Genomic DNA, 9501 nt, shown 5'->3' with positions numbered 1-9501 from the left:
AGCCGATTCCACCGTTTAGGGACCGCGGCGTTTTTTGACCTACACAAATATATATAAATAATGCGTCCATACAAAATAAAAATTGCTTTAAAGTAGCGAATTAATTGATTAATTGATGCCGATTTTGATACAGACATGCATTGTCACCGGATCTGAGTACGTGTGCAAATGTGGAAGTGATTGGACAATGGGAAGTGGACGAAATTTTGATTACAAGATTTGACCACGATAAACAGAGGAATCAAGTTAAGTAAAAGCGTTGAAAAATAGATGTTTTTTTCCCAATAATTATTAAGAGAGGGGAGGGGCGCGTGGGGGATAGAGGGGAGGGGCGAGTGGGGGATAGAGGGGAGGGTCGAGTGGAGAGTGGGGGATAGAGGGGAGGGGCGAGTGGAGGGGAGAGTGGGGGATGGAGTGGAAGGAAGTGGCGAATGGGGGATAGACACTAAAATATTCGTCATTAACACTGGCATGAAGAGAAAGCATAAATAGGCGATGTTTTAGGCAATGTCTGTTCTTTGTAGAAACGTCGCCTATTATATATTATTTCTGTTTTATTTACGGTATTATTGACGAAAATATTGCGTTTAATGGCCTTATTAGTTGTGCTTGTGCACCACTGCCAACGTAGCATCAAGAGATACTTTTGTTTATTTTTTTGCGGATAAGAGACACGACGAGAAGCGCAAGCGAGTGGCGTTCTTAGGGATTACAGTCAAACCTCTTCATTTGTGGATTTTACTTCCGCGACCTTCGACTATTCGCGATTTGGCAACATCGCACAGATGGGAAGGGGTACTCTGCTTGTGCAGTGCAGCAGCGGCTTGGGGTCCGAAGGCCAGGTTCCTCATTGCTGAAGATTTTACTCTTCACTTGTCGTTTCCTTTCGTGATATTTCGGGGGTTTTTATTTCGATTTTGGAGTCTAAGTGTCAAGTTAATGGAAAAAGCGAGAGCAGGAATTAGAGTAGTTGGATAGACCTGGCCACCGTTACATGGTAAACGAGTCAACAGTGGGATGTGTAACGAGTTACCAGTGGGATGTGTAACGAGTCAACAGTGGGATGTGTAACGAGTCAACAGTGGGATGTGTAACGAGTCAACAGTGGGATGTGTAACGGGTCAACAATGGGATGTGTAACGGGTCAACAGTGGGATGTGTAACGAGTCAACAGTGGGATGTGTAACGAGTCAACAGTGGGATGTGTAACGAGTCAACAGTGGGATGTGTAACGAGTCAACAGTGGGATGTGTAACGAGTCAACAGTGGGATGTGTAACGAGTCAACAGTGGGATGTGTAACGAGTCAACAGTGGGATGTGTAACGAGTCAACAGTGGGATGTGTAACGAGTCAACAGTGGGATGTGTAACGAGTCACCAGTGGGATCTGTAACGGGTCAACAGTGGGATGTGTAACGAGTCAACAGTGGGATGTGTAACGAGTCAACAGTGGGATGTGTAACGAGTCAACAGTGGGATGTGTAACGAGTCAACAGTGGGATGTGTAACGAGTCAACAGTGGGATGTGTAACGAGTCAACAGTGGGATGTGTAACGAGTCAACAGTGGGATGTGTAACGAGTCAACAGTGGGATGTGTAACGAGTCAGTAGTGGGATGTGTAACGAGTCAACAATGGGGTGTGTAACGAGTCAACAGTGGGATGTGTAACGAGTCAACAGTGGGATGTGTAACGAATCAAGGGATCCCCTGCATCAGTGGCGGCTCGTGACATTTCCACTAGGTGGGGCTGTTGAGTAACCTCTGAAAAGATGGTGTTCTCATTACGAAAAACCTCGTCATGTTATTGGCCTTTCCGTGAAAGTGACGTAACTTTCTTTCTACCAATGGTAGGCATTCATAAACAATACGAAACAAAACAACAAAGCACTAAAATGCTGTCCCCATGACCCTCAAGTCCACACTACACAATCTCTTTGTCAGTGCCAAAAGCCTAGATAGTGTACTGTGACCTGCTATATTTGCACAGCACAACCTCGCGTTGTAACATAGTCATTAAAGCCGTGGGCGCCTTTTTCACCACCCTGAATGGGTCTCAAATGGCGTGGCTATAATGTGAAGTTAATTGCAACGAAAGAAAGGATATATCTCACACCCCCGCAGCTGCCCCGAGATCTCCTCGAGGCACAAATCAGACTGTGTTGGAGCAATCTCTAATATGAACAACTTAAAATGTTATCATTAGATAATTCACGTTGGAAGAATCATATATTTTTGTTAAACAAAACAATTTGCAGAAAAGTATTTTTTTTATTAGAAAAATAATTTCTCATCTCCAGCTGCTTGGTGTGGCGGCGTCCCGACTACCAGAGGGGACGCATCGCGCCTGGCACAGGCTACGCACGCATTTTAGATTTCAGTTCCAGCTAAATGCTCACTTGTATAACTAATTTCTTACCAGAGTTTACGGTCCTTAAAGTTACATATTCGTTGACCCTCATCCACATATCATAGCAAATTACAGCGTTGAGTGTTTAATTTTCCTCCTCGGGCTCTTTGGTCCCGCTCTTGGAGTTTGGCGCATCAACCCGCATCACTGCAGCCCCATTCTGACACCGCTTGCTCATCTGCTGCGCGTTAACTCCACCCTCTGGCTTCTGATTTGTCAATGGGCCACTGTCCTAACGTCTTGTTCCGCATGCTCAGGTGTGTCGCGTAACTATTGCCATTCGATAATTTCCTAACTCGACGATGCCCGTGCGATTTGGAGAACTTCAAATCAACTGCCATGACATTTAGGCGGCATTCCAGACCGAAGCTCGCCATGGGCACCCACGTTCTGAGAGCCGTCCAGCCGAACTCCCACCTCGTGTGAACCCGCACACTCCACACTGGCGTCATCACGAAACACATTGTAGCTGCATGCATGCTCATACTGCCATGATGTTGTAAATAATTATTGGGATATTTTCTGAATTATTTTCTCATTACTGTATTGTCCGTATGTGTACTCAGCCTTGTGCTTAGCATGTGTCTAACTATCGATTTAAAGCTTTCGTGACTGCAAGGATTCATCTTCTTTGGTTCTTTCGGTAAGAGAGAATATTATTGCGTTATTTTATTTGATCAATTTATTATTTTATTCTCATTCTACGTGACTTTACCGAAAGAACCTAAGAAGATGTGTCTAACTAGTTCATCTTCCTCCACATGATATCGATATATCAATATTTTGGGAGGAATTGTATGCATATCTCGACATTAAAGACGTTTGTATGTCCTAGGAATGGTATCGTGTTTCACATGAAGAGCAGGAAGTTCCAGATGCCCACAACTGAAGAAGAAAACTCTGCCCCATGTCGCGAGACACGAGGGGAAGGTCGTGGACCGGGCGTTTTAACCACAGGCATCAGCAAATACACAGGACCAGTGTTTGGAACAAAGTTGCAGACCTGCTCACTAAATGTTTACACAGAAAAGCAATACCTAAATCATGGAATGATTCCTTAATAATTCTATAAAAAGGGAGATAAAATTGTTGTAAAGAACACGCACACAGTTGGTTCGTATTAAGGTCAATGGGAAACAGAACATCGAATAATATTGAGCGCACCCATGCAGACCTTTTTTCATGGGCGTACTATCCAGCAATATGTTAAAGGACAAATGCATTTGACATACCATTATGCCTATATTTTGCAGACTATAAAATTTTATTAAAAGGCATGCTGTCATACAAGCTCTCAAAAATAAAATATTCAATATAAATTATCAAAAATAAATAAAGGCTAATGGGCAGCAGATAACAGTACCAACAGATATGGGGAAATTACAGATATTTAGGAGAGTGATTTAACAGATATTATATATTGATGATATATGGAATAGTTTAACGTAAGTTGTGGATATGAAGTAAAACTTGAACTTAAGAAGTTACAGACGTTTCATAGATGAAGTGAAAGAGAAATGCGACACGGGCACCGCGTGCCCTGCAGGGACTCGCATCGCGCGCACGGCGAGGCCGTCGTGAAGCCACCACGAGTAGTTGTACTACTTGTAGTAGTAGTACAACTAGTAGTACTGTAGTAGTATTGTAGTAGTCATAGTCGTGATGATGCGCACCCATTACGCACGCCTCAGTCAAGGCCTGCCTCGACCACAGCGTCACCATGGCCTCCACACGCCGACTCCCAGCTCCGCCTTCAGCACCTTCACGGCTCCTCCTCTCCCGTGCCGCTGCCGCTGCTGCTCGCATCCGTGGGGCCCGCGCGCCACCTGCTCGGTAGCGAGGTCCGGGGAGGCCGGGGACGAGGCCGGCGTTGGGACGCGTGTCCGCGCTGCGCCAGGAGGCTTCGTAGCTGCCTCCAGCTGCTGCTGGAGAGCGGCTACGCCTGGCTGCTGTGGCTGCACTGTGAGCGCATCCAGGCCGCGATCCTGCACAGCCAGGATGGACGAGCGGATGAAAGCGACGGCTCCTTCCAGGACATCCGCCTTCTCCAGCCTGCGGTCCTGCTGCTGCTGTGAGGCGCACGCCTGCGCCTGCTGCTGCTGCTTCTTTGTTGCTGCTTCCGCCCCGCCGTCGCAGAGACGCAGCATGAGCTGCTTGAGCTCGTGGAAGCTCTCGTTCATGCGGTGCCGTCTGTCCTTCTCCACCAGGGCCTTTCGCAGCTGCACAGAACACCATGACTGTCAACTATTGGCGCTTCACGATGTTCACGTTACCACTGCACGATGCGCACGTTTAAGTGAGCGCTCGATGCACGTGTGAGTGAGCTTGGTTTGCAATTGTGTATTGTGTAACAATACTCTTGATCGAGTGGATGCACGGGACTGCCCTCACCTTGCGCTTCTCCCCTCGTCCTCTCTGCGGCCCCACGTGGCGTGGGAAGGCTGCGGGACTCGCGCCGCTACCGCCGTCTGGAGGCGGCGGTCGCGGCGCGAGTCGCAGAGCGGCCGCCCGCAATGGCTCCACACCGACCGGACTCGGGCCCAGCAGGTCCCACGGGAAGACGGCGGCGGCATTCATTGGACGCGAGCGTCTTCCTCTTCGTCTCCACGTTCGGTTCTCCCCAGCGGAGTCGCGTTTCGGGGTTGGGGGGGGCGTCGGAGCGCGCGTAGAGTGAGCGAGCGGAGGAGAGCTTCGGCTAACAAGCAGCGCCCTCCTCCCTCCTGCTGGTCCTGCGATGGATGCCGCGGTTGAGTCCGGCACTCTGAGCGGTGTCAGTCGCCTAGGGGTCGCGTGGTGCCGAGACGCAGGGATCGCACGGCGCGGAGCGACCAGCGCGCTCCAGTGTCGACTCGGTGACGGAGCGGCGGGGAATGTGGCGCTGGGAGAGGCGCGGCGGCCGCCTAAATGAGCGTCTCGAGGATGGGGGGGGGGTCACAGCGAGTGGGGGACGAGAAGGGGTGCTGAGCACTGTCAGAGGGGACCTCGGAGCTGTAAAGTTACTTGATGTGGTGCAGGGAGGGGGGGGCGCTCGGGCGCGATTTGTCGGCTGTTCGCGAAAACGTGGATGAGGCGCACGGGTGTGGGGGTGTTGGAGCGGAGGTGGAGGGTGCCGGGGGCTGTCCATTGCCCGCGACTGCTCAACGTGACGAGGGCGTCAGAAGTGTGGCCATCGCCACGTCCGCTGCTCGCTTTCATGTCACGCGCGGCGTCAGCACACGCCGCCACAACGAGGCGCATTGCAGCCGTTCTGCGTCTTTGTTGAGTGTCACGTGGGAGATCGGAGGAGTCTGTACGTCTCTTAGGCGTGATTCAATGCAGGTGACCCTAGTTCGATTCCCGGTCACGTTCTGCAGTGGTAACATGTGAACCTGTTCTGGGCCACTCGTACATAGACTCAGCTCTTGTGGGTAATTATTGTCAATAATCACTCGTGAACGTGCGCTATGCTCAGCACTATGTCCCGTGATTGCGCTACGTATAGCACATAAGATAATAAATTAAGGCTGAGTAGACCTAGAGGAGGCCATGGACATTTCGGATTTGAACAACAGACAGCTTCACAACCACTCCCGCACTCACGCAACATTCCCCTATATAGCCTCCACAGATTGTTGGGGGATGCCCAGAACCTGTTCAGATATTCTTCACTGATGGTGGTTATAAGCGAGAATCGAATTCTGGTCGCCAGATGTGTAACAAAGTACACTAACCACGACCCTCCCTTTTCCCATTCCCGACCCATATACGGTACACATACATGAAGATACCTACAAACTTAGACACATACAAACAATACTGTACCAGACTGTGAAGTGGACAGGAGATAGCAGGACAACAAGAATATCATGAACCTGTCTGTGCGGACCCTGAGCGATATTCCGTCATTTGCGCATTTTCCCTTTCGCACCTCAAGCCACTCCTTGGTACGGGATTGGATTCACAAATATCCTTAATGCAGATGCAGCGATAATCTCAGAGATAAATGCGTCCTCACATCGTTATCATTATCACTTATAATACATCAAACTCATCATTACAAATACTCCCGTTACTGTGAACAATATAATTAATAGCATACTACTCGCCGTCTTTATCATGAGCCTCTTAGTCAAGGTCTGTATCACCGGTACTCGTGAATGTATCGCTTAAGATAATTATTATCGTCGTTGTGGAGAACATAAATAGTAACACGAGCAATGTCTTCTCGGCGTGTACCCGCTATGTCCATGCTCCTCCGCGACGTCAAGAGAGGCTCCTTCCTTGTCTGTAGCATCGGCTGTTCAGCAGCATTGCTTCAAGTGAGCTTGACTCCGCTGATGAGACACTGCGCGTCCAAACAGATCCAGAGTTTGCTTGGAATGAATCAGTGCGGCTGAATTAATTGGATCCCAGAAGGCCGTAGGGCTGATGGGTTGTGTAACAAATACTTGTAACTTTGATGTGGAGGGAGGGACGTGTGAGGGAGGCATTGTGTGTTTGTCTTGTCAAGTGAAATATATCGGTTATTAGATGCAGTTCAACTCCAGCAGTGTTTAAATAATAGATCATTTGCGGCGGCCTATGTTCACTTGCCATTGTTTGGTGAGATTTCCTCGACTGAAGATCTCTGTTGTCTACAGTACATGTATGTTTTAACATGATAATCCCTAACGTAGTAGTCCTTTGCTGAGAAATACAAATAGTTGCGGAGACGCCAGTGTGTCTGGCGGGACAGCGATGGCACCGAGTGGCGAGGCCGTCAGGGCGAGGCGCATTTAGTGCTCGCAGAGTCGGACTCCACGGTGGGAGGAGCCGTGCCAGATGACACCTCGAGGAGCGTTGGCTACTTACGGTGCGAAAGAAGTTCAACGTACGTACATACGTGCAAGGTACGTGAGAGTCTCCGGGCTGGGTGGAGCCACTTGGGGCGTGGCCTCGCTGTGGCTCTGAGCGGGCCAGGATGCGCACGTCTCCACACGCGGAACCGCTCGTGGCACCACCACGTGCGCGGAACCGCACGCCCTCTCTCACTGCCGCTCTCATTGTCGCCGTGACTCTCACCGGTCAACAGTTCACGTCAACGGCTCCATTAAGTCGGGCGGCAGGGTGCCGCAGTGCTAACACTTGTGCCTCAGCAAGAGGTCCATGGGTTTGACTCCCGATTTGTGCGTCTTTCTCCATGAAGTTAGTTTCCCCTTTTGCTCTGCATGGTTTTCCTCCGAATTCTCCAGTTTCCTCTCATAGTTAACGCCGTAGAGTGTGACTGGATTATGGAAACATCCCAATGCTTAAAAATGGCCTGTAACATTGCCTAAAACTGCGAAAACTTAGCATGACCTTCCTGAAAAAATACTCGGCGAAGCGTTCCTGGATTTAACAAAAACGCGTAACGATTAAGTAAAATCCCACGGGGGGGCTTGTGTCGCTCTCCGTGGCAGCGACAGTTACCAGCTCGACAATGGAGGTTGACAGATATAAGCGCAGTGCAGCGCATTCACCGTCACACCTTGCATCACGATCCACACGATCCATACGACGCTCTGTGTGGTTTGTATGCTAACACGTGGAGACTAATCTCACAGCCACTCCCCGAATCAAATAGGAACATCTCACCACGGCATCGTGTTTTTCTATTGCGATTGCTCTTACCATAAAACTCACACTTAGTAACTATGGGTAGAATTGGAATTCATACGCTAATGCATATGGCATATACTTGAGAATTATACATTAAAATACAATAGAATGGTCAAGAGGTCACCAAATGATTTAAAAGCCTTGAGTAATAAACACAATTCAAATTTCTTTGCAAGCAACGATTCCGCTCTCCGTTGATCTTAAAAAGTTATTTCATGCTCACATAAGCGTTGACGTGCTCATCATCTGTTTACAATCGTGAGCTGGTGGTGGAATTTATACATTATTTTGGCGCAAACGAGTCTATCCATTAGCACAACCACTGTTGTCTTAGCGACCCTCTAAGGATGATGGGCTGAGCCAACACTCAGCCGGGATGTGAACTCGCAACATTCGAATTGCGAGTCGCTCGCTATACCGCTGAGCCGCCGCCTGCCCGGGACGATCTGAATTGAGTAAGATAACGACGCAAACAACGGGAGTCTTCAGCATCGCACGAGTCCCACGATAATCACAATAATAGATTTTACATTGAAAGGGGCATCCCAAATGCACGGCTACAGCCATACGCCATTCAGTTATGTAAATAACAGAATTACTGAGGAAAATGATAGCGAATCCATCTGGAGCATTAAAGGGAATGTCCGCCAATGCATTGAACCTTTTTGACCAGAATTAACTTTCTCGGAGTCACGTGTGTGCTAAAATTGTATTCCCAAAATGCTCACCTCGTGCAAGGCTAGAACTATACGCTCCGAGTTTGGAGGTTGCACCTCGAGCGGCACTGCCCTCTGATGTCTCGCGTGACATCAGAGGGCTGCTAACGAGACAGCTGCAGTGGTAATCGGCAGGCGAGTTCGGCTTCGCCAGGCGGTGTGCCTCCTTGGCCGGAACGAGGGTTGCAGGCAGGTGCGAGGAGGAGGGGAGCCGGGAGCGCTGTGGTGGTGTGGGGGGGGTTGAAGGATGCGGGGCCGGGCCCTGCTGTGGGGCACGGCCAGTGGGCGGAACGGCTCACCCCGCGAAAGGCGCGGGCTGAGGCTGTAATGGGTGGGGGCCCCCCGCGGCGAGCGGTGCCGCGAGAGGCCCCGCGCGGACTCCCTGCTGCGCCGCTTCACGCGGTGGAGCCGCGGGGCCGCCTCTGCTGCTGCTGTTTCCGCCGTCGCCTCGATCGCGCTTTGAGCCGATGCCGTGGTGCGACATTCCATAGGCGAATGACTTTAAGTGGTGAGATGGCCCTATTTTTCTCCGCGTGTTCGCATATAAGCCACACAGAGCCCCGTATGGATCGTGATGCGAGATGTGACGGTGAAAGCGCTGCACTGCGCTAGTATGTCAACCTCCATTTTTGGGTTGGTAACTGTCGCTGCCACGGAGAGCGACACGAGTTCCGTACATGGAGTTTTACTTAATAGTTACGCGTTTGTTAAAAACAGAAAAACCTTTTTTCAAGAAGGCCATGGAGAAGGCCATGGAGTTT

The 9501-nt window shown here is 49.9% G+C and overlaps 1 protein-coding gene across 1 annotated transcript; it reads right to left on the bottom strand.

Annotated features, from left to right (window-relative positions):
- Nucleotides 1-3642: 3642 nt before the first annotated feature.
- On the bottom strand, nt 3643-5649 carry LOC116945462 (uncharacterized). The gene is made up of 2 exons (XM_032959771.2): nt 4800-5649; nt 3643-4627 (listed from the first exon to the last, which is right to left on the bottom strand). The coding sequence occupies exons 1-2, from the start codon at nt 4983-4985 to the stop codon at nt 4124-4126; spliced, it is 690 nt and encodes a 229-aa protein (XP_032815662.2). The 5' UTR covers nt 4986-5649; the 3' UTR covers nt 3643-4123.
- Between the last annotated feature and the right edge of the window lie 3852 nt (nt 5650-9501).

This window comes from Petromyzon marinus, chromosome 24, assembly GCF_048934315.1.
Source record: "Petromyzon marinus isolate PM22_M1 ecotype Great Lakes invasive population chromosome 24, UKy_Petmar_22M1.pri1.0, whole genome shotgun sequence".
In the NCBI taxonomy this organism is placed as follows: domain Eukaryota; kingdom Metazoa; phylum Chordata; class Hyperoartia; order Petromyzontiformes; family Petromyzontidae; genus Petromyzon; species Petromyzon marinus.
The sequence above is the reverse complement of the archived record's forward strand: the minus strand, read 5'-3'. Positions and strand labels throughout refer to the sequence as shown.

Coding starts and splice junctions, on each gene's coding strand:
- LOC116945462 (XM_032959771.2), bottom strand. CDS start 4,985: ATGAATGCCGCCGCCGTCTTCCCGTGGGACCTGCTGGGCCCGAGTCCG. Junction 4,628..4,799: donor GACGAGGGGAGAAGCGCAAG/GTGAGGGCAGTC, acceptor TGTTCTGTGCAG/CTGCGAAAGGCCCTGGTGGA.